The sequence below is a fragment of the Meleagris gallopavo genome, chromosome 6 (genome assembly GCF_905368555.1).
Source record: "Meleagris gallopavo chromosome 6, MGAL_WU_HG_1.1, whole genome shotgun sequence".
In the NCBI taxonomy this organism is placed as follows: Eukaryota; Metazoa; Chordata; class Aves; order Galliformes; family Phasianidae; genus Meleagris; species Meleagris gallopavo.
The window spans coordinates 7,270,980-7,296,274 of record NC_139409.1 but is presented as its reverse complement, the minus strand read 5'-3'; the positions used below and the strand labels follow the sequence as shown (position 1 = coordinate 7,296,274).

At 40.8% G+C, this 25,295-nt stretch overlaps 1 protein-coding gene across 2 annotated transcripts in view; it reads right to left on the bottom strand.

Moving 5' to 3' along the window:
* The window catches only part of DPP6 (dipeptidyl peptidase like 6), a 492,473-nt gene that overhangs the window by 354,680 nt on the left and 112,498 nt on the right, over nt 1-25,295 (bottom strand). Inside the window, exon 1 of one of the 2 annotated variants that reach the window (XM_085227007.1) lies at nt 12,803-13,594. The exons of the other annotated variant lie outside the window; for it this stretch is intronic. Coding sequence (XP_085083133.1) covers nt 12,803-13,003 — 201 coding nt within the window. The 5' untranslated portion in view covers nt 13,004-13,594. Of the gene's footprint in view, nt 1-12,802; nt 13,595-25,295 lie in introns of those variants that run through there. 2 annotated transcript variants of the gene reach the window in all.

Below are 25,295 nucleotides of genomic sequence, written 5' to 3'. Positions count from 1 at the left end.
GTTTCCTCATTGTATCTTAGAAATTTTGAGTATCCAAAAAGATGTCAAAAGGCTGAGTTTCCAGAAATCCAGTAGCTCATTCTCAACTTAGCAAACCCCTGCCTATTATTCATGCAAGCAACTGGAGCAGAAAAAATAAAATAGAAGTAGCAACACTGTCTGTTTGGAAAGTCATGGCCAGCTTGTATGAAAGGGGGAAGAAGGAGAAAGGAAAGGCAGCCCCTAATGCCCAACATTTATTTTGCAATGAGTCCATCAATCATTCCTCTTCTGTTTGCAGAAATGCCTTGAACAGAACACAATGGCCCTGCAACAGTTCATCACTCACAAGCATTTGATGAAAGTGGATTCAGTTTTTGCTTTATGATACAGCATGCTAGAAGAGATGAGTTTTCTGGAGGAGATACAGACAGTAGATGTAAAACTGATCTGCTTTTTTTCTTTTCCAGTGCTGTCCAAGGCAGTGGGATAAAGAAAAACAGAGAGTGAGCTGCTGCCAAAATCAGCCACACAGCTCTCATTATCACTGCTAGAGACTTTGATACTTCTAACAATTCATCTACATGGCAGTGTGGCAAACTGGGAAAATCTCTGTTACATGCATGCTATCATTCATTAAGTTACTTTAAACATAAAGCCTTGTATTTCATTATTGTATCCTGCAGTTCATATCTATCTCAGCAATCTTACATTCCAACAATGCTCAGCAAACCTTTCATAAAGGCACCCAGAGCCCACTGATTGAGTCGTCTCACAGAAGCCCTGCTGATAACGTGCATTCAGAGTGCTTTTAATCATCTTGTAGAGTTAGGAAATTCTCATCTGTTGAACTCTAGTGGACCACAGAGAAATTCTATGGCTCATCACCAATCAAAACCAGGCGAAAGGAATGAGGAACATTACTTTCAAATTAAATTACAGCTTTTTGGGTTGGACTGGCACAGTCTGTCTTTAGCAAAAGAGGAGCCTTTTGTGGAACTTCCAGAGCAAATTCAAACCTCTGATTCACACTGCTGCTCTCTGCATTTCATACTGAGTTGCACACTTAAAAAGCTGACTATGGCATTCTCACATGTCTTTCCACTCCACTTGTGTTGTGCTATCTGCCAGAAGCCCAGTTTCAGAAGAACTTCAGCACAGACAGGAACACAGTTGTAACTCAAGGGATTTCACATATAGATTTACATGGTGAGATTAAACTGGTTTTAACCTTGTTCTTAACCTTCTATTTTTAGTACCAGGGAGAATTTCTTTCTTGCTCCTCCAAAGAGGAGAGAGCCATACAAAGTTGGACAATCTCTATAAGCATCCTGGTGTCTGTGGAAGACTGAAGTCCTTATAATCCAACAAGAGACCAGAGGGCTGATTTCTTCCCCTCTCCCTCTTCTCTAAAACCAGGCTTGCCCTTCCACCTGGAGAGGAACAGCTTATTGGGAAGCACATCATTTGCTATAGACTGAATTGTGGTAACAAAACAACACCCACAGAAATAATCCTTTTGGCCACACTTACATAACCTCTGAGTTTGCATCCCGTGAATGTGCTGAGCAACTTCCCTTCACCTTCACAGGAAGAGAATTTCAACCCATACTGAGCTCAAACGCTTACTGACAGTGAATCATTCTTTCTGTAACCACTTTTACCAGAAACCTGATCCAATCTCATGCCATGAGAACTCCGTTCTTGCAAACTGACATTGATAGACCTAGACAGAGTCTATCAGAATGACTGAACGCAACAAGAAAGAGGTATAGAAAATGTGCTTTTGAATTACAGAGGAGCAGCCATACTTAATAGTGAAGGGTCAAGAAAGATGAAAACAGTCTGAAAAGACACCTATCTACAATCATGTCACACAAGTGTAGCAATGCAGACTGCACTGAATGGTGATAGAATGGGAAGCTCCCATCCATATGTGAAGGCCTGAAGATATAAGGAGATTTTCAATGGGTCCTTTTCCAAATGTATGCATCAACCACATGCCTAAACTCACGCTTCTGTACAACCCTGTGATACGAGCACTATTAATCTGGGTAGAAGCTATATAAAAAGAGACATATTCTGATGTAGAAAGGAAGTGGGGACTGTTTTGTAAGTGCTAGAATATGCTCTAAATTTATTATCTGCCATGCAAATATTTCACAATGAAAATTATGAGATTGCAGCTATAACATTACATAATTGGTCACTAATTAAAAGCTTACAGAATACCTTCCTAAAGACAAAGAACTGCAAAAGGAAATAGGGTGAGAACTATACATAATTAGCTTGTGTCAAATATTTTGTAACAATACAAAATATGCAGTGTATTCTAAATACAAGAGCAAATAACAAGAAAGAAAGTAGAAGTTATTATGGAAGAAAAATGTGGAAGCAATGACTTCCAGTGTCCTCTCTCTGGAGAAATCAGAATACTTCAATAATGGTAGGATAAAGGTGAGAAAGACATTTCAGGAAAAACAAACCTATGAAACAAAGAATCTTTCACCCAGGCAAGGGAGCACCTGCCCTCTGCATGGAGTCAGTTCCTAGCTTAAGCTAAATAGGATCAAAGGGAAAACAGAATATTTTGTCTCAGATACAATAAAGAAATATAGGGGGGAAAAAAAAAGTTTTAAGTAAAATTTCTTTTTTCCATACAAGGTAAGTCCTGATTCAGAGCTGTAGCCCAGATCTGTACATAGCTTTCCTTTTTCTCCTTTCCCTCCCTTGTCTGGTTTTCATCCTTTTGCTGTTTTCTCTTGCTTTTGGAGTCTGTCTCGCTGTTTCCCCAGTGGCAAATTAAGCAGAGGACATTGCCTGAAAATTCACATTCAGACTCTTCATCAGTGTATCACTGCAGTACCTGCTTTTGGGCAAGGAATTTATCTCAGAGAAGTTGTAACATGCTACAGGAGATGGAATAGCCCAGATAACACACACATAAGACAGAGAGTCTTTGACAACAGAAATAAAGAATCTTTAGAGATGGCTACTATAAATAACATCCTTCTACCCATCTTCCTTTCCATACTTTTTCCTGAGCAGCCTTTCCCACCAGCCCATGGACACGACTTTTAACCCAGACAGCCCTTCTATCAAGAGCCTAACGTGCATGTTGATACTCCCCCAGGGCTAACCTTGTCACTTCATCACATTAGCTTACATTTCCATCTCTGACATGTTTTCCCTCAACCAACATCTGCTTTCTTTTATATGACACACAGCACTTTAGCAGCCAAAGCACAATAGTATGATAACTGCTCATCCAGTATCATGTATCTTCTTATTATCTGCCACATTATCCTTATTTAATTGCATACACTTTGGCTCAATCTGACATTTTCAAAACTACAGATGCTTATTAGCTTTTCTTAGCTAAAAGAAAAAAGTGTATTATAGTGATTATCAGCTTCTGGCATTGCTTGTGAGACATTATAATGAGAGAGACCTCTAGCCCACCGTAAACAAGCAAAATCAGGCCTGGATTGTTTATTTGCAATGCTCCCACAAATGTTGCCACTGTCAGAATTAATGATCACACTGCTAATTTTTAATAATCTCATGTTATGATGGGTTCTTTTCAGCCCAAAGCTTCAGGCCAGCAGCAGAAATTATTTAATTCTTTACTACCACAATGAAGACATGAATGAAGTCAAGATCTTGGTTTCTTTATGGTATTCAACAGATGCAGATCCTGCCCCACAGGGATAAATAACTAGCTGAAATTCATTCAGCAGGCAGACCTAAGAATGGCAAGATCTCCCTAATAGCCATTCCAATGATCCATGCCACCTCAAACAGAAAGTTTAGGAACGTACTCAGAGATCAGTGAAATCTACTCCTTAACCAAAACAAGCCTCTTCCAAGTATGCAGAACTCAAACACAGAGAGTAAACAAGGCAAGCAAAATAGATTGTGTTCCTGTGATCCAAAACATTGGTTATGTCAGTCCTTATTAATTAGTCTTGTTTGCAATGAATCACTGTATGTGTTTTGACAAGTCCTGTTTGTGCTGCAGTTCACAGTAGAAGGAAGCAGCTATTCAGCATCCCCACTTTATTAGAGGCATCATTGTGAAACACTGCAATAACTTCAGTGTTTTCTACAGATGCCCCCTCAGTATCAGGAATTACAAATGCTAAAATAAAATCATATAGAACAAAGAGATTATCTGTGTCAACTTGCATTCATTATGCCTAGCATCAAGACTAGTAAAAGTGGAAATCTTTGCTTCACTATAAATCACTTGTGTATCTATGGCAACAGCATTGTTGATTTCTACAGCAATTCTTATCAACATTGTGATAGATGTCTTTTAAATACTACCTTTATTTTTCCAGCATCTAAAAGAAATAGGAAAAACAAAACCAAAGTCAAACCACATTTTATACAGATTACCCAGAAACATGAGGAAGGATTTAGCAATAAATGACAAACAAATAAAGGATTCTACAGTCACATGAAGCATAATCCCATGAACAATCTGTGCAAATCTCAGAGCTGTGTATGCAATAAACTTATCTTAGGTCAATCACTTTCTTATGCGAGGGGTCAAGCACTACTTAAAGCAGATGCCAACATTCTCCTTCCTCTCTGCTCAAGGCTCCTCGTGTTCCTCTGGAATATGAGATAACTTGACTCGCCTGCCCCAGGAGGAGTCCAGGAGAGACAAGCAGCAAATGAGACTTGCATTTTGCAGTGCTAGAGGGCAGGTCACTGCAAAGCAGCTGGAGAGGAGTCATCTGAGCCTGTGCTGGGAGATCATCTTTTGGCACCAGAACAGAGAGATAAAGTTGCCCAGCAGACACCTGATAAATGGGGAATAAGAACTGGCTCGCAGCATCCTGGCACTGCAAACAAAACTGACTTCTACTTCTGTGATGATGAACAGGCAGAGGGAGGGCTGAGGTGGAGAACAGAGGAAATGCTGAGCTGTGCTTACAGTTTCTGTTGCTGTTAAGGCACTAGAGAGTGTTGGGAGTAAGTGGGAAGAGCTACAGACCCTAGAGTCACATCCCATACCATCCTACTAAAAAGTAGCTATCAGATTGCTTGTCCACCCTGGCACAGATACCAATGTCTGTTTTGCTACTGACAATGGTCCACACTCTTTCCAGAAGCTGGCCTTACAGACATAGGTCCTTTTTTACTCCACAGTAGCAAGAAGCACTGCAGAACACTTGAGTTCATCTCTACAGACACAAGCTCTACACAGCTGGACTCTGCAAACCACTGGTTATACCCTTGAGAAGGGCAAACAAGCAGTAAAGGGCCTCCTGCTGCTGCCCATATGCTGGGCATTATTATCTCTGCCAGAATGGGAGGAAAGCAGCAGGCATAGGGATCCTGAGTAAACCTGCTGCTGGCTTCACTCACCAAGTATCTTCAGATCTACAGCTTGGAGACTACAATAACATCTGTAATTGCTCAGTCGCTGTGGGTTTCATTTCCCCTCTGACTAAAATACTATAGCTACTTTCTCTTACGGAGAATTGAAGCTCATTTCAATGAAAAATAACAAACACATACTTTTGTCATAAACACAATAAAATTAATGACTGTGGCATAACTAGAACTAAGGTTACTGGGCACTTCCCCCTGCAGCTTTCCCATTTCACTTGTCTCTGCATGTCCAAGATAGCAAGCTTGGAAAGAAATTTGCATTTGCTTTTGAGGTCTGCCTAGAATGAAATCTATTTGAAATCCTGGAGCTCATGATTTTGACAAATCTAGAAGAAACACCCTCATGCCTCTGCCCAAGTATTACATAATGGAAATATTAAGATACTCCCATCCTTCCTTTTTGATGCTTTATATCATCTTCCTGTCAAAGAAAGCATCCAAAACCTAGAACAGCTAGAGGAAAATATCAGAGATGTGAAATGTTTCATGAAAGCTCCTAATGATGGCTAGACACAAAACTGTGCAAGACTTTGCAATTAGTGTGACACCTGTAAGGACATCTTTAGTGATAACTGAAACTATTTCTTAAAGACCGTAAAGCCCAGGATCAGAAATTGCAACGGCTCACAGGGCTGAACCACAGCAAGCTGTCACTGCTGTTGAGCTGAGACACACCGTCTCTGAGGCAACATGTCAACTCAGTCTCAGACTTTCCATCTGCAAAGTGAAGATAATAATGTTAAATACAGTTTTAAAAGGCACAGAGACAACACTTGGTAGAATAGTCTATGTAATAGCAGAGCTACATTAGCAAGCACCCTGCTTAGAGGAAAATAATTTACACTATGCAAGTGCTAAGCAATTTGAAAATATGCTCAATGGAAATCTGTAAAGATTTCTCAGCAGAGATTCACAATATTGGCCTTTTTTAACACTACCACCACGCATATTTGATTGTCTTTGCTTTAACCAACTACTTGCAACATGTAGGACTATCACCCTCCTCTCATGTCTGTCTGGATCTACTTAGTTTTTAAGTTCCAGGGAACTTGCTATATTACTCTTTGCTGTCATCTTCAGTAAGACATTCAAGAGCTATTTTAACAAACTAAAGTATGGAAGATTTCTAACCTGAACTGCTGAAAAGATGAGAAATAAACATTGAACGGAGAAAATGAAAGTTTCTAAATGCTCTACAGGTGGAAAAGTTGTGAAGAGCTCTATATCTAGTATCTATATTTGGATTTCATCATGAACCAGTTTTAAAAGAAACAGGATTTACAAACTTGTATAATCTACGTGTACTGTGTGTAATGTACACAGATACACAGCTGAATTTGAATGCAAGACGCTTTCAGAAAAGGCTGTTTTTCATTTTCCTTTAGAAGAAAAGAGCCAAGCATTTCCCCAGAAAGGAAGATTTGTTTCTCCCTTCTTTCCCCTATACTTCAAATTTGGGACCACTGCTAAATCATTGCTAAATCGCTACTTCAATTCGGGACCGTTGCTAAATCACTTTTTTTCTGAGCTTTGAAAACAAGCATTGCTCCCTGATCGTGAAAGAGAGAGTTGCTAATTTTTCAGCAAGTCAATCAAACCTAAAGAAACCAATGAGGAATTGAAAATAACTCTACCGTGTAGGCATGACTACGTAAGGAAGTGATTGGCTGGTACTGTACTATAAAAGCAAAGAGATGCCAACAGCTCTATAGGAACAGCGTAGTCAAGACACACTGCCACCCCTTGGTCATGGAATAAAAATGCACGTACATCACTGCAGCGGCCTGGGAATCGTTCCACTAACGATGCAAAAATCCCAGTAAAATCAATTTGAAGTTAGTGACTCTTCAAGAAGAATTATTTGAAAGATGACAAGCATAAAGTTATTACCCCACACGAATTTAAATGTTTTCATTTAAAGCTACAAAATCTTCTGACTCCCAAAGAGCGTTTTTAAAGCTTGGATGAACACCCTAAGAACTACAACTGTTCTTGCCTTTTCTGAAAACAAAACATGCAAAGGAAGGGAGAACAGCACACGTTTTTGGCTCTTTTCACCACGTATCTTGGAAAGCCCTTTGGAAAACCACACCAGCTGCTGTGACTCTGAGCTCAGTGTCTTTATGCTGTGCTTGTCCCAATTTCTACTAACTCAAGAGAAATAACGTGAGCTATGTACTCTAAATGAGGCATCCCAACTTACTGCACAGTTCACTACTATCAGATAGATGATTCAACCTGTTCACACAATTAATCAAGAATACTTCAAAATACATTCTCTCTGACAATTTCTTTTTAGTGCATGCATCATCTTTGTCATCATGGCTAGCAAGGCTTGCAGTAATGGAACCTAATTTAAAACTAGTAATGAATATCGTAGAGATGGTTTAATTATAAATATAGCTAACCTACAAAATATAAATATCATGTAACTTCCAAATCAGTGTCTACTAATGACTGAAAATATATATGACAAGCTTCCATGCAAATTAAAGAACACAAATAAGCCAAAAAGCCCATATATATATATATATATATATATATAACACACACACATGCTTTTAAGGCTTATAACAATTTCTCTCTGGGGGAGTAGGTTGGAATTTTTATTAATTTCAAAAGATGAGCTTACAAAATGCCAGATGGGCCCAACTCCATTTCCTTTGAAAAGACAAATCTTAGCCCTTCAAATCTTAGTGGCTGCTGGTAATTGAGTTTAGCATTAAAAAAAAAAAAAAGAAAAAAGCACCAAGTAGAGGCAGAACAAGAGACTCTTGCAGACTTAAACAACAGTGGTTTCTGTAAATAAACACAGTAGCTCACTTCTGTAGACAAGACTTTTGGGTACCACTCAAACTATTTCAGCATAATGGTATAATTCCTGCAGTCCTGTCAAACTTTCCATTAAATCAAATCTCTCATCTCTTTGGGAAAAGACAAAAATGCCTGTTGTCTGCTACTCAGCACTCAAACTTTCTGAAACACTGTCCTTGACACACATTTTCAGAAAACAATACCTCTTCATATCAGACAAATTATGAATGGAAAATTAACACTTTCAATTACCTGCATCAGTAAGTCTGACATACCAAGTTACAATTTTTTATACTAATAGCTGTGATACTTTCTTAGACTCATTCCATTAACAACTGATATTTGATACACTTAATCCTTAATTTATGCTAGCAGGAAACAGTTTTACTGAAGCATTTCAAAATTATCACTGTTTATATGCGAATGGAAAAACTTCTCAATGTGAATCAGTCTGAATAATCAATCTGAGAATTAGTAAAGTGTAGTATATGATCAAATGTAGCTTTAAGCAAATGCAAGAAATTAAGAATTATTCAAAATCGAGTAATAGAAAGAATAACCACACTAATATTTTGTTCAGTAAGTTCAGCTGCTTTTATTTATGGTTAAATCTCCCATTAAATCCAGTAGGAGTTTTGGCTAAGTAACTGACATGTAAGAATGGAGCATATGGGTTTTTATACATGAAAGTTTTATGTTCCAGTGAAGAGTTTCATATTCTTAACACATAACTTATCAAGTAAATTACAAAATTTAATTTAAAAAGAACTTTCGTAATCATCATTTTATAGTCAGCGCCCTATAAAATAGATCAATATTCTGTGTGAGAGAAAAGTGCTGAATTTCATATGTACTTGATTAATGCATTGTTATCATCCCAATAATTAAAAGGAGCAGAGTTATACACAATCAGCATGATACATCTTACTCAGCACCTCCTGGCAGTTGCCTGCAAAAATTAAACTCATTAATCACTGTGTTGCCAAAGAAGAATAAGCTTGGAAAAAATGAAAAAGCTCTATTTTATGGGAACAAAATCTCAAGTCAACTTCTAGGATAAAATCCTTTCCACTATATAACGTGGCACACATTAAGCTTATCAATGTAAAAGGAAAATAACGTTACCAAAATGCTTAATATTCTAGTACTATGTTACCATAGTAAGTTTTACATACTCTTCAGAGACATCCCACATACCTAAACAGAGGTAGTGAAAAAGTACATCTATAGCTGAACAAAATAAAAATAATATCATAATTTCATCTACCGCTTTTGCAATAATTAATTTCAGTATCAATACTGCCACAAAGCCAGCCAGGAAATGTTTTTGTTGTTGGATTTTCTTTGTTTGTTTGTTCTGGGGGGGGAGTTATTCATACAGGGCCTATGTAGTTCACCATTGATAACCTGGTTTTCTGATCAGACTAATACTTAACCTTTAAAAAGCACAATTATTAACACAGTTTTTGTTTATATGTTAGGTCCACTGTATATTTTTTCTCACACGCCTAATATGATTTGAAATACTGTAAAATCTAGTGAAAATACTGAAGAATGTGGCTTATATGCACTGCCATACTTTCATACTGCAAAAACTAAGTTTTCATGCCCATCTTAATGGTGCTGTAAAGCAAAGTTAGCATATGTCATACTATGATTATTTCATATATATATTTGTATATTTTGTATTATTATAATTATCTTATATGTATAATTACTGTTTCCTCTTTACTTACATGTAGGTTTTGTCTAGTATTTTTCCACTAGTGGTATTTTCAGTAGACAAAATGCTTACTAACAGTACTGTGACCTTCAAGGCAAGATTCTATCTTTTGCACTGCATTAAGGTTTTTGTTGGTGCTTAAATAGAGAGTACAGAATGTTGCACACACATTTCAATGTGGAAAGTTGTCATTAGTAATGCATGAAACAATCTCAGTCATCTTCTGATTATTAATCACAATAATCAACAATGTTAAGAACAGAACAGTGTAGTTCTCTGGTTTGTTTTGGTATTTTCAAGTGTGGCCAAGCAACAAAACTTTCTGTATTTCTAACCTATGAGTCCTTCTACTAAAAAAATCTTTAAGGATGAACAACAACGTGAATGTGCCATTATTATTTTTGTGTAAAACTGAAATCTGAAGTTCAACAACCATAGAAAGAAATTGCCTATGCCGTCTTGTTAAACCCTCTCCCATGATAAGCAACATCACATGCTCCTAGTACCTGCAAAAAGTGACTGCCCTCTTTGCACTTCTCCCACAGTCCTTCCGCAGTACCTGCCCTGCATTTCCCCTTCCCTTGGAGATTTCATGTTCGGTGTTTACATTACTCGGCTTCTTCCAGGGAAGAAGAGAATCCTGCCTGCTGCCATCGGGAGCGGGAGAGAAACCCTTCTCTCTGCCGTGACCACACAGGTGTCAGCACCAGCAGGTTCAGGACCGCGGACAGCTCTCTTGCGCCGGGACGGTTCGAATTCAGCACCATGGACAGCCCCGTTCCCTGTCCCATCCTTCCTTTGTTTTCCCACAGGGAACCCCGTTCCTGCAGCACACGCTAAGGCCATGTCCACTCACATTGTCCCCTCTGCAACCTTCCGACCCGAAACACTCAACCTAAGCTGCCCAGATTCTGCTGCATGGGAGTACTTTTGAACTGCCCAACCTGATCTACTGAACATTCTCGGACATGTTGCCTCCTTAAAATGTAATCCACAAGAGTTTCTCATATCTGTTTGCATGTCACCCCAAATCTGTTTCTGACCATCTCTTTTGCATTTCATGGTGGAGAACTCCTAGGCAAGCACTTATCCCTGTACATATCATATTACACAACAGTGCTCTCCAATCACTTCCAAACCTGTAGGGAAAATAAATAAATAAATAAATAAATAACGGGATGGGGGCGGGCAGGGGGGAGGGGGGGAAGGAAAAGCAACTCCCCTTTTACCCTTGTAGTAGTTTAATACTATTGTTCTAAATATTATTTGGGAGCCTGTCAGTACAAATCACTCGCATTTGCTAAACTGCATCCTTTCCTTCTTGGTTCAGCACTTCTGGCGATCAGAGACGCAGGTCCAGACATCTGCTGTCTCCAAACTCAGGAAAGCAAAATTAAAACAGTCAAATAACGAGGAAAATGTGTCTGAGCCCAGCCCTGGCGGCAACACTCAGCTGGCTCGCAGCGACACCTAGAGCCCAGCTTGTTGCCAGGAAGGGCCGCACATCTCCTGCTACGCTAGGAAGGGCCACGGTGGGTTCCCGTGCCCTGAAAATGAGACGGGTTTCACACAGCCAAGGCCATGGAACAGAAGTGCCAAGAATGTCACCGATTAATGGCTCACAAGGAAAACTAAATTCTTTTTTCCCATTACTGTCAGTGCTATCAGAGCAGCAATCATTCCTATGCGGTTAAGGCCAATTTGTCTTTTCACTGGTAAAAGTGCACTTGCTCTTCAGAGAACAAAAGTTTTAATAAAGGGGTGGGAAAGTGGACAGATACTTAATGGACGAACCATGGAAGTTTCCCTGCAAGCACAGTTCTCTCCTCCCAGTGAGCCACGGGTGCTACTTCAGCTTGAGACAGTGCCTTTCCTGGGAATGCTCACAGAGCCAGAGCTGGAGCTTGCCACAAAGTCCTGCTCATACAAGAAGTATTTGCAACTGACACAAGCATTATTCCCAACTGTGGACATCTGCATCTCCTTCTGTGTGCTTCCATAGTGGCAAAATACCCCAAACATTTTCTGCAAACCTACCACCACATGAGCTACACCAGCTTCAGGGAGCCACCTAGAGTGACTGACGCCTGCTCTTCCCTGCTCCCTAAATTCTCTTTACCCTCAGGGGAGAACTAGGTGCAACAGACCGGAGCAAGTTTAACTCCATCAGGCACAGTAGCAGCCTGAATGAGTCACTGGTTACTAAGGTGATATGCAGATGCACCCTTTGAAGCCTTTGCTCTTGAGGTAGAGCGGGAGCGGAAAGTGCACAACCGAAGTTTGCTTCTTCCTGCGGGGGCTCATGTGGGGGCAGCGAGAAGGGAAAGGGGAGAGCTCCAGAGATGGCTACAAAGGGGTTAAAAAGTTTCCCCGAGGCTAGGCTGCTGGAGGCGGAGGTAGGCTGATGGGAAAGGAGGAAGGGAGGGAGGAACAAGGTAAAGACTTCTGTCCTGGGAGAGTGATAAAGGGTAAAAAATGGAGTAAGTACTTTAAAAAAAAGAAAAAAAAAGGGGGGGGGGGGGGGGAAGAATAAAAAGAAAAAAAAAGGAAAGGAAAGAAGGAAAGTGTCAGCTCGATGAGAAGGAGATGGCCGGAACTCACTCTCACTGTTTTCAAACGTGCTGACCTCGTGGCCCCCAGCCCCACTTCACACAAGAGAGAGAGAAGGGGGCAGCACAGGGAGGGTGAGCCCTGTTCTGGCCCCATCCCGTTCCATTCTCAGCACTTCAGGGGAAGAAGAGAAGCACAGAGACCGGCTTGGGAGAGAGGACACCTCAGCAAACCTAAAGGGTTACACACACACACACACACACACACACACACACCAGATGGGGACACCCGAAACCGAACGGAGCCGAACGCGAGCGACTTGGCGCTTACATCCTCCTCCTCGCAGTCACTTCGCGGCTGGTACTGAAAGCGGGGCCGGCTGCCTTCCTGTTGCAAAGGACGCGGGGTCTTGCCAGCAGAGCCGTCCTCCTCGCTGCACTGTGCACCCAGGAGGTGACTGGCTTCGGGGGGGACGGGGAAGGAGCGGGAGGTGTTGATCTTCCCACTGAAGCGTTGGTATAGCGAAGCCATGAAGTCAATCCGCGGGAAGCGAGGGGGAGGGAGGGAAAGAGAGCTGCTTCTCCCTCTTTCTCTTCTTTTCCCCCTCCTCTCTTCCTTTTTGGCTACAGCATGCTACACGCGGGGGAGGCTCAGTCCCACATCAGTGGCAGAGAGAGCGCGGGCTCCTCCTTAGTGCCCGGAGAGATCGGGGGGGATCGGGAGAGCAGGGAGAGGGGGAGCGCTGTGGGGAGAGGAGAGAAACGAATAACAAAACGCAGTCGAGCCGAAACACCACAGGCCACGGGAATGCTGCACCATCCAGTGTTAGGAAAAAGAAAGAAAAGAAAGGAAAAAAAAAAAAAAGAGAGAGAGAACCAAAACACTCCCAGACGTAACCCCGATAATGGCGCCTGAGTGGATCAGCGTTAAATATGCTTTGGGGGTGTGCGTGTGTGTTTGCAAAAGGAGGGAAAAAAAAAACCCACGGGAGGGGGAGCTGGCTCAATGGCTGGCTGTCAGCAGCTCCCCGGGTTCGGGCGGCGGAGCAGTCGCCTCCGAGGTTGCATACCAACAGTGTGCAAAGCGAGAGGCAGAGTGACAGCGTGTGTGAGACGAGTGGAAGAGGCTGGGAAGCCTCATTCAAAGCACGTTGTTCATCTGATGAGGGAGGGCTCTTCTACAGACAGCTCCTTTACGGCACCTGCTTTTTATTCTTCCTCTTTTTTTTTTTTTTTTTTTTCTTTCCCAGGGAAACAACTTTAAAAAAAAAAAAAAAAGGGAAAAAAAAAAAAAGAAAAAAAGAAAAAGTGCAACAGACACACCTGATGGTGAGGGAAAAAGAAAGGTGGGGAAGGTAAAGGGTGGGGAGGAGGGACCAGCAGCTGGAGGGAGCCGGGAACACAGAGCAGCTTGCAGGGAAGGGAGCAGGGGAAAGGAGAGCTAAACCGCCTCGGTGCACTCCCCTGCCCTGGTCTGCCCCAAAGCCGTGCCCACAGGTCTCTGCCACCAGTCCCTTTCTCTTCGTTTCCTCTTTTTCTTTCCCCTGCCTCTGCACGGTGACTGGGAAAGGGAGGCTGCGAGTTTTTGGATGTTATTATTGCCGCTTTAAAAAAAAAAAAAAAAAATCCGGTAAATCTTATCTCCTACTATTTTTGTATTAATTCATTTATTTTTTGCTGCATTAAAACGTGCTTCAGCGCCCCTCTGTGGATATCTGCCCAAAGTGGCTCCCGGTAGAAGCGGTCAGAGATAAACAAGCGGTCCCGGCACCGGGAGCAGCCGGGCTGGATTGGACTGGAGTTGGGACCGGGCAGAGGTCTGCCCACAGCACGCCTTGGCCCCATCGCCATCCCTTTTGCCTCGGTCCGTGCACATTCAGGGCGGAGAGCAGCGACCGCTCATCAACGCTCCCGAAGGAGAAAACGGTCATGAGCTCGGGTGGGCAGCGGGAAGTGGGCTGGGGGTGTCCAGTCGCTCCCCTGTATAGGGACATAGGGGGACTATCCTCGTTGCTCCAGCATTAGGCTCCGGGGTTTCCATAGCAACAGATACTTAGGTTGAAAGGAAAGTGGCAAGTGGCAGAGTTGCTGTCCCCTCTTCTTCTTCCACAGCAAAACCTTCCTCTTTGGGTTTTGCCAGCGATATTTCCCTTCCTCTCACGGGAAGTACATCTAGCATAAGCTAGATCTTGCCCATTCCCATCCACTGATGTGAAGAGTTCACACACTTGATTAGACTTCAGCAAGCAGACTTGATGGGTTAAGACGTTTCTAACACTATCCTTACTTAAAGTTCTAGCTGCTAAGAAAATATCATCTTCGAAGTATTAAATTTCTTCCATCTTAAAATCAAACCACAACCAAGTAGATCCTACATACAATATTCTGAAGTGTAGCTATCCCCTCCCTCCCAGCGATTTCAACAACTGTCTGATCAAAAATCTCCTTACATCCAAACGGTTTCATCTGCTGCTTTTTATTTGTGTCTTCAAAGTCAGAGATGAAAAGTCTTAACATTTAGATGAAAAGGGAGCCTTATCTCATAGAGAAAAAACACAAACAAATGCTCTGTCCCCTTTCTAATGGAACTTGAAAGGAAGAATCATTTTGATCTTCAGAACTGAGATCCTGACATTTAATTAAAAAATGAGATGAACGCACAACGCTCTGAAGTTCTATGTCATAGCAACATGCATCACAACAGAGGTAACTTTCCACTTGGCCCCTTCTTAAGTTATGTTTCTGCCGCAAACTGACTACACACTAACGCAAATACTGACAGTAATTTCCACTAAAGTTCATCTTGAACTGCATTAACAGTGGCTTTATGACTATTTAAAATTGGTGACAGCTGAGGAAAAAAAAAACAAAAACAAAGGAATAAGAAAAACAAATTAAAAGAAATAATGTATTTTTAACTTTAAGGAAAACTAGGACAGAAGGGAATAATCAAAGAAAGCCACAAAAAGGCACTAAAGCACCAGGCAGAAAAACACTGAAGATTAAATGTCTGAATTAAAAGGTTTCAAGGAAGCACAGAACAAAAGGAGAACATTCTGCTGGAACCATGAAGGATCAGTTTAGCAAATGCAAATGCACTCTACTTGTGCTTTTAATTCCTAAGATTCAAGATTTCATATAATCAGGTTTGTCTAGTCATGCACACACATATTGTGCACGTATGTGTATCCACAACTCATGGAAAAACTGTATTAAGGGAACATAAAACTGCAATGTCAAATACTTTAAAAGCTCAGTGAAAAACAACCATCCAAATGGTCCTCATCCACCAAAAGCCCTGATCATGCAGCTTTGGGCTGTGATTCATTTGCCCTGAAATAAATAATCACAGCTATTTAAAGATCTTCCCGATTCCAGCTCTCTTCTCCATGACAGACCACGGACAGCAGAAGCAAAGTCATGGCATGGTAAGGTTCCCATTGGGAACCGCATTCCACGTTTCTGTAGCCCTGCTACAGTGAGTGACCCCACGCAGAAGGGCTGAGCGGGCAGTGAGACACAGAAATATCTTGAATAACCAACTCCCTGCAACAGGATCCGCCAGAACCAATCTGCCAGAGACATTACTGAAAGCAGGAGGATTACTCTGAGTCATAGGGGACTGGATGATTTCATTAGGGACTCTGGAACCTGCTTGTGCACAAGCTATTTCAGGATGTAGCTTGTCCCCTATGAGCATGTACTGTGGTATCTGTCCACCTCTTGGGGGAGGACACAGCCCAGCATTCCTGAGTCACAGCTCTGTGCTGGAAGCCCTGTGCTCTGCTTGCAATTCCACGGTTAATTTGCTGTTTACCTGTGCAAAACCTGGAGCCCAGAGTCCTTTACAATACCACGGTTGTATGACCAGACATTGTCTTACAGCGTGCACACTGGCAAAGTATGGCAGATAGGATGATGCTAAAAAGAACGCAAACACAACACAGAAGCACAGAGATAGAATGGTAAACAGCAATGAATTATCACTGTATTAATAACTGTGGCTTCCTTACAGCAGAAAGTGAGATTTAAGCACAGAGCAACTTGCATAGTGAAACACGTTTAAAGAGGCAAACTAATTCAGAAATGCAAACCTAATATTTGAGTCTTTAAACAAGCATCTTATATGTAATAAAATCCTTTCCTTAGCTCCTGCAAACAGATAGAAATCTGTTCCCAAGACAGAAATCAAGGCATTTCAAAACCAACAGTGTTCTCAAGTGCCTCTTAGTTGTATATTTAATTCAGTATCCAGAGTTCTGCAAGGACGGTTCATTCCTAACTAGTGACATTTCCATCAAAATAAAGTGTGTTAGCTTAAGATATTTTCCTGGCAGTGGCAAAATAACAGTTTTACTGACATTTCTAAAGCACGCAGATAAAAATGACACTTTGTTTTTCCACCTTGTATAAATAAACAGCATCCCCGCATCTGAGCAATGTTATTGAAGCACTTGCAAACACAGGTCAAACCCAGACCCTTCTGCCTTTAAAACTAGACATAAAAGAGTTATTTTTGGACAAGACATCTCAGAACAGCACTGGCAAAGAAGCAATCGAGCAATACATCTCTTGGATATATATTTGTTAAATTCTGTCAGAGAATTCAGTGTTTGTAAGCAGTTATTCATGTTCCATTCTTCTGTTTTGACTAAGCGATTTATGTTTGCTTAAACTCTGAACTTGTCATTTAAATAACAGTAAATTTGCTGCACGAAGAACTAAGCGTATTTCTGGCTTAGATGGCAGTGAGCAGCTGCTTAGCAGAAAATTATTAACAGAAATTAGTTTTTCCAATAGCTTAAGTACAGTTTTTATTATTTAAAATATGAGATTATCCTTTTTCAATTAACTTTTAAAGGAATGGTAGAAGGGTCTGCTTATCTTTTCATATCACTCCAGGAAGCTTCAAATTATTATTTGCTCTTAAAGTGACCACAGTTATCAGTATAGTTAATAGATATTTATTAACGCAAGTGTAACACCCCTCTAATTTTTTTTATAATAGCAACTTTCAGGCACTACAGAAACAACATTTTAACACCTATTACTACTGTTAGCCAAGATAAACACTTCCAACTCCTGAATCTCTACTGGCCTCAGGCTTATGCCATCTATACATCTGTTGTCTGCTGTCATCTAAAACCAAACACAAACCAAACCAGAACAGAAAGTCTCTTTGCTGTGACAAAATGCATCAATACAGCAGTCCCTGAGGATACACTTGATCGCTCATTTTGATCTAATGCTTGTGCTGGGGGAAGCATATAATTTTGTCAAGATAAGTGACAGTAGGGCTGCTGAAGACTGAGGGGCATTATATACTGTGGAATTAGTATGCTGACTTAGTATGCTTACTTTCTTATATCATTATTTGTGCCAGTAGCCTCTTGAAGTGAATTCTGTAGAAATGCAGCACTGGACAGCAAGTGAACCTGAGATGTAAAAATGTGAACTTCTCTGGCGTCACAGGGATTATTCTAAAAATTAATCCTCCTGTCCTTACAAATATAAGAAAACAAAACAAAACAACCGGGAAAACAAACAAACAAACAAACAAAAAAAACCACCAACAGCAACCCAACACCTAAACAAACATGCAAGGCAGTTTGCCAGAGCAGAAAAAGTTACGTGCTGGAAAAGCTCGTTTTCTGGGCATTTTGAGAATAATTCAGTGAGCAGATGAAGGCTCTTTCTGGGACAAGAAGACATTGATACTCAAGCACTGGGAGTAACAGGCAAGATGGCTTACAGGATACAAGGTTTTGGGAAGAAAACAGAGTAGAACAGGAAGAAAAGGCTGTTCAGGTGAAGAGACAGATCCAGGGTGAGCAGTGAAGAAAGAAAAGTGGAAGTACCAAGAAAAGGCATGAACACAGTGACATGCCAAGGGGGGTGAGAGAGAAAGGAGAGGATAACCACTGGAGTCAAAGAATAAGAGAAGAAATGGGCCACAGCTGGCAGAGATGCAAAGCACCAAGACGTCTGGAAAACTGAGATATAGGCTGCATTGCTACAAGGTTAATTGGAGCCATATAATGAGAGGATTTTCAGAAGGATTAGCCTCTCAAGAGGATGCTTTCAACACCTGGTGGATGAACATTTTGCTCTGCAGTCAGAAGAGAGGTGATCTGATCCACCAAAATGCTCACCGCACGCCTAGGCCTCATTGAATGAAACCAAGAACACACAGTTGAATATCAGCAAGTTCTTCCTGGTGGTATGAGCACGACTGTTCCTAGAGGAAATGGGTGAAAGTCCTAATGCTGAGGACATTTATAAATAGCTTGTACAAGGCATTAGAAAATGTGCTGTAAGGAATTATCTTGCCAGTTGGCAAAAGGATAGACCATATGACTGAACAGGTCTCTCGCATCCCTTAGTTTTTTTGCAGGTGGTGCAGGGAGAGAAAAGGAAGAAAAAGAGATACAGAAGGGAGTGCTCAGGAACAACAGTTAGGCTTTGCTGGCAGCAGGCTTGCACAAGTAAAAGGTTCAGATGCACACATTTGAACAGCTGTACCGCACAATGAGGTCTTGGCCTATCACTAGACCTAATACTGCTACACACATAAAGAGTTATTTGCACTGAAGATTCTCTTTCTTTCCTTAATGAATATTCTGTCTGTTGAAGCTTTGTCTGAGAAAAATTAGGATGAGATCCCAATTTCATGTCTTCAAGACAAGCCAGGAAGTTAAGCACTAAAGTTACAGATAAATACATTTTTCTTTGGGTGCCAAGAGCTGTTGGCAGCCAGGCAAGACTCAGCTAATGTTGCTGCACTGGTCACCATACACATTCTTCTCTGCTTTGCAACATGCCAGTATTTGATATTTGAATCATATATGCCATGACAACAACCAGCTTGCTTGATTAATACTGTCTCTCAAAGAGGCTATCAGTAAGAAAAGGAAATAAATTCAGTGTTAGAAAGGCAAAGAAGGCTGTTGAAAGCCTATCAAAATAGCAACCATTTTGCACAAGTATCCCCTGGCACTTCAGTCAGCTATTTCATATGGACTCTATTTTGAGGCAAGAGATAACGTTCAGCTACACATGTGAGGGAGATACACAAGTTCCCTGCTCCACCTTATGTCCACGTATTGCATCCTTAATTGCTCACGTTGAGAGGAGCTGACAACATTCCTCTCTAATTCAGCGCTATAAAAAGGAGTAGCAGACAGATACAGAATTTCTTTACCTTGGAGGAATTCTGTATTTCCACTTGAGCATTCAAAATTGTAGAGAAACAGAAGAGATTTAACCAGTCAGCATTTCAAATACATGCCAGTGACTTCTAAAGAAACAGACAAGACAAAAAGGTTTCATTTAAGGTCCTCCTCTTTACAATATAGAGATTTCCTTTAAGCAGAACCGTGACTCTTCGGACTAGCTGTCACTAAATTGACTGCTTTCTGGCTGGTTAGAAAAGAACAAGAACATAGACTGAATAAAAGCCCCGGGGGATGTAATGACACAATTTTAGGTTTTAGACTCTCAGAGCTAAAGGAAAGAACCCAGAGAGAAATATGAATACGCAGAGAAGCATATGGAGAGAGATGGACTTCTCAGGCTAGCTACCACCAGGATAGCAAAATATTGTTCCAATCCTATGTTTTCATCCTGGCCTATCAAGCATAAAGTTTCTTCCTCTAGTTTGACACAAATTCACAGGTTGAAATATTCTCCACTTACAGTGTTGTACGAACTAAGGAGCACTGAAAACTCCATTCCGTGAGCATGTTGGGTAGTTTCTGGGAATAAATTCTGGAATGCACATCTTGAAATCTTTAGTTAAATTCAGTCCAGTTCCTATTTCCCCTTAGAATTACATTCAGAGAAGAGCTTGTCTTCTCAGGGCAGTTTTCAGTGTGCATAACTGCCACCGTAGGTACTTCAGGATGTATTTGGACTGAACAGGAAAGCATTTAATGAGTCTGAGTCATCTGAAGCTAAATGGTCTGTAAGCAGGGACTTTATGGAACACTGTTTTGGTTTTGCTGTTTAGTGTCCCTTGAAACCACCTTAAAAATAAATAATTCCTTGTCAAATTTCACTCTAATTTGTATTGGTAGATGTTTGTGATACTTCACTATATGTATGTTCTTTCCTGCCCATTTGTCTTCATAAACTGATTAGGACAAAAACGTTACTAGTTCATTTATGTTTTTCTAACTGAAAATATTCCAGTCATCCAATTCATCTGTCATAGTGATATAAAGCCTGAAACAACTGGGGCTCTCTTAAAGGTTTAGTAATGCTTTAAGTCAACTACCATTAGGTAACAACAAATATGGGATTACCAATGGCTGTCCAAAGACTGTATTCAGTTTTCAAGAGGTGGAAAAGCACAATGACAAGAGTGGAATACTAACAGGATGCGAATAAATTACATTCTTGCTGATTCAACAGAGGTTTATGAGCACAGTTGTGTAGTATCAACAGACAAGACGGTACCCAAAGAGAAATTCTCATTTTAGACACCTTTTGGGATGTGCTTTAATTTAACTCATCAACATATGTGCTTCCCACTAACCTTACTGCCGCTTTCTATTAACTCGAGGTACTGGAATACACCAGAATTATTGAAACCAGATAAATGACGGCATAATCAATACGAACCACTGCTTTGGACAATTCCAATGGACATTCACATTCATCTTCATATATTTTTCTGCATGTAGCTAAATTTAGGGGCATTTGATTGTTAGTTGTTAGTAAAGCCAGTGTAGATCTTATTAGCATGCTAAGTAATGGTAGAAACAAGTAAACCCTTGAATCATGGCATATGTGTTTTTAATACTTCCTAACTTAGACATGGATCAATACATATATTTATTTGCATGTGCCAAGGAATCGTAAAAGCATGCCAAATGCACCAAATTAAAGCAGGTATGAAGACTCACATCAGAGGTGTTCAATAATTTTACTGCAATGACAAAAGCAATTCAGTACTCTGCTAATCGAAAAAATACAGGCTGCTCTATAATGATCTGAGCATAACTGTGGCAAAGGCAATCCTGTAAAATTTTGATTGCAACTGATATTTTCGGAAGTCTGAAAGAAGTCTGATTTGCTTTTTCCATTTGAAAAAAAAAATCTAATGCTCTTCAAGTTATGCAAGAATACAGCAGCACTCAGAGCCTCTTGTTCCTCTCCACAAAGCAGACAAGCAGCAACAAGGCAGCTAAAAATGTCACATCAGAGCTCCATAAAACAACCTTTGAGCCCATCACAATTTCTGCAGCGATGACATCAACAAGACTTCAGCAACACAGACACCGCTGCAATTTTTAAGTGCAGCAGAATTGAAAGCAATCGTTGAACACAATAAAAAATAAAAAATGAAGCCACTGTGACTTAAGGCAGTAACAATTCCTGTTGGAAGCCCACTTGTTACACCTACAGGAACCCCCCATCAGCAACATGCAGACAGAAACAGCAGCATCGTTCATTTGCAATTTAAGGTTCTTGATAATCATGGAATCATTAAGGTTGGACGAGTCCAACCATCATTAAATTGTTCCTCATCAGTGCGTATTCAATGATCTCAAATAAATAACCACACTAAAACCTCTTTCAATTTCATGAGACAGCACAAAACTTACCAATTTTCTGTGTGAATTGTTTATTCTAGCCATAATTCACCAACCTGAACATATCTTTGCTCATCTAGTAACTCAGTAAAACAGAATTCACTATTGATTCTGGGGATAATAAACTCCTTGAAAATATCCTTTACTGAGAAAAGAGAGTTTCCATCCAAAGGAACAAATTCTTTCATTGGTATTGCTTGGTATTTTTGGAAGTGGATGACACCTCCAAACAATACATGTGGCCTACTTGTGTCATCTGCACACATACCAGTTCTTCAGCACAGAGCACAAGTTGCAGCACATGATGACAAAGGCAGGCAACAACTTGTCAGAGGTGGAAACATTTGGCGGAAAGCAGAGATGATGTATCCAGAAAGTGGGACAGTCACCCCAAAGAAGGCCAAAACTGTTTGGGCTAGAATGTGCGACGTCATATTGTGCATATAAAAATTTAAATGAGCTGGGATTTTACTGCCAAAGGCACTTTCCTCACCTTGAAAAACTCAGTGTTTTGTGTTAAAAATAAAAGAAAACATACATAAGGAGCTCAAATCTTTGCAATTTGCTGGTCTTTTAAGCCCAAAATAGTGTTACTTTTAGAACACTCATCAAGACCTATTTCTAAATAAACGACCAACAATTTCATCCTTGGCCTGCTTTTCCCAGGAAGCTGTACAGAAGCAACTTCTTCTGTAATGCACCTGTGCCTAGAGTTTACTGTCCAGGGCCAAGAAGCATTCTAATGGATGACTCCAACAGCATTCTTGCTCCAAGCCCCAGCTTCCCACATAATCATAGAGTCATTAAGGTTGGAAAGACCAATAAGATCATCTAGTCAACCTATATTTGTGACTGCTCTAGACCACATCCCTCAGTGTGACTATCTATTGTTTTCTTGAGCCCCAACAGGGACAGGACCACGCCATCTCCCTGGGCAGCCTGTTCCAAATGCATTACCACTATTTCTGACAATAAATCTTCTGTAATACGCAACCATGCTGCCACAAGCACTTTGAGACAGGCAATTCCCTAGCCAGGCCACCTAGTTTAACAGGCATAAGAAGCCACATGTTCTTCCACCTCACAAGCCTCACATGTGCCCCCAAATGTTTTAAAGTAGGTTTGTGGGTCAGTTGCAATGCAGGCTGCCAATACATCCCAGCTCAGAGCAGCCACAGTGAGAGAGGTCTGATGGCACTTCTCCACATATTTTAGGAGCAGCCTAAGGCAAGTTTACAAAGCAATCTCTCTCATGCTCTTTTACGTTACTGGTAGTGCCTTTATTTATATATATATATATATATTTTTAATATATTTATATTTTTATATATATATTTATATATATATATAAAAATCCTTATATCTTCACAGTGTGACTTCTAAACTGACAGTGGGCCTTTAAGATGAGAGCACAGCTATTATCGCAAATATGCTCCATCACACATTATTTTTGTCTATTATCTACTTTAGATTAGAAACAGACATCATCTCTTTATCATATCCCTTTGGAGACTCAGTGCTCTCAGACCCTGCCCTCTGCTGACTTGTTTCTCATGTGAACACAATGCAGTCTGTTACATGCAAGACAGCCTAGATGGTACACTGTAAATGATGTGAATCTTCTACGGGAAGAGAGGGTGAAAAGAAAAAGAATGAAGCGAGGAAAGAACAGAGCATAACATACCAGTGATTTCTACTTCCAACATCAAGTATGTCTGAGAGAGGATAAAAAGAGAAATAACCATTTTACTTAAAAATTAGATTAATTTTTACTTAATAATAGGATGAGAATATAATCTTAAAAATAAAAGTCTGGGTCACTTTCTACTCCCTAAAAATAAAACTGTTTTGTTTACAGTGGTTGTCAAGCGCGCTGAGTTTGATGCAGAAAACACACCAGTCCTGGTGGAAACTGCAGTGGTAAATAAGGAGCTGTGCCATCCTGCTAAGCCACAGCATTAGCAGAGACTGCACAAAGCAGCTCTGGGGCGGAGGGAGCACTCCCACCACCACCTGTCTGTGCCCTCTGCCCTGCACACACCATTACAACTGACATGAGAGCAAGCATCTTGATTTCTGTTTTCACTTAAGGCCCTTAAAGTGGAGACAACATCCATTAGGCCTACAGTAAACTTCTGCAATAAAACTCTGTGTTGGTGTTTTACCTCTGAGGACCAGTGGAGTTAAGTGATTTGCTCATGCAAGTCCACACCAGGGGCACGAGAGTGCACAGGCTTCATGCTACGGCCATTTATTGTATGAGGTAATGGCTCTCTTTTCTCTGAGCACTAAGAAATCTCAGCAGAATTAAAAGAAGCATCAGGAGAGAGATGCTGCTTGCTAACTGTGGAAGCAATGGGTCCCAAACCTGTGCCATTCATCTGGTCCAGCACTGTGCCTGCTTAAAATACGTAGCTAATGGGAAAAAAAAAAAAAAACTGCTGGAATGATAGAAATTCCCAACAAAGCTAGTAAAACTTGACTGAGAGAGCATGCCTCCTCAGTCATTACTATAGATGTCACAGTTGGTGAGGAGTGCACAAGTTATTTGTGTGGTTCACAATGCTGATGCCTCTTATAACACACATAACCGCAGCCCTGAGAAAAAGCCCCAGCATGCTGATTCCTCCTTCTGTAGGGCACTCAACATTATTTATTCCAGCACAACTGACAGAAAAGCCAGAGTTACTGCAGGTAAGGAGAATGCTTTATGTTCTACACAAAATCATCTGACAATCCAAGGAAAACTTTCCTGAGCCTCCTGCACAGTTTCCAGTGTCATTAACTGAATTCAGTAGGAGCTTTACCTGAAGAAGGAGTGCAGGCTGTGATAATATCGGACCAGGTCAGCCCAAAACATTAAAATGAATCATAACCCAGAAATAAAGCAGTAGGAAAAAAAAATAATCGTAAACACAGATCAGCATCGCCACTTGAGGGTGCTGCAGTAGTTCTTAAATATTAACTCAAGGATGTGCTACCGGGCAGGTGCTGTGCACTGAGTTACACAACAATCATTCACTTAATTACTTCCATGCAGGCACTTAGAAAATGCAGAGCTAAAATCACACAAAATGCAGAGGTGGAACAGGAGATCTCACTCTAAAACAAAAGTTAAAGTCCTAAGACTTTCCTGGCTAATCTAAAGTGATAGAGTTCTCCTTAAAAAGAGTTGGAAAAAGCAAATTTAAGCAGAACAAGAGAACCTTCAATTACACAAGCACATGC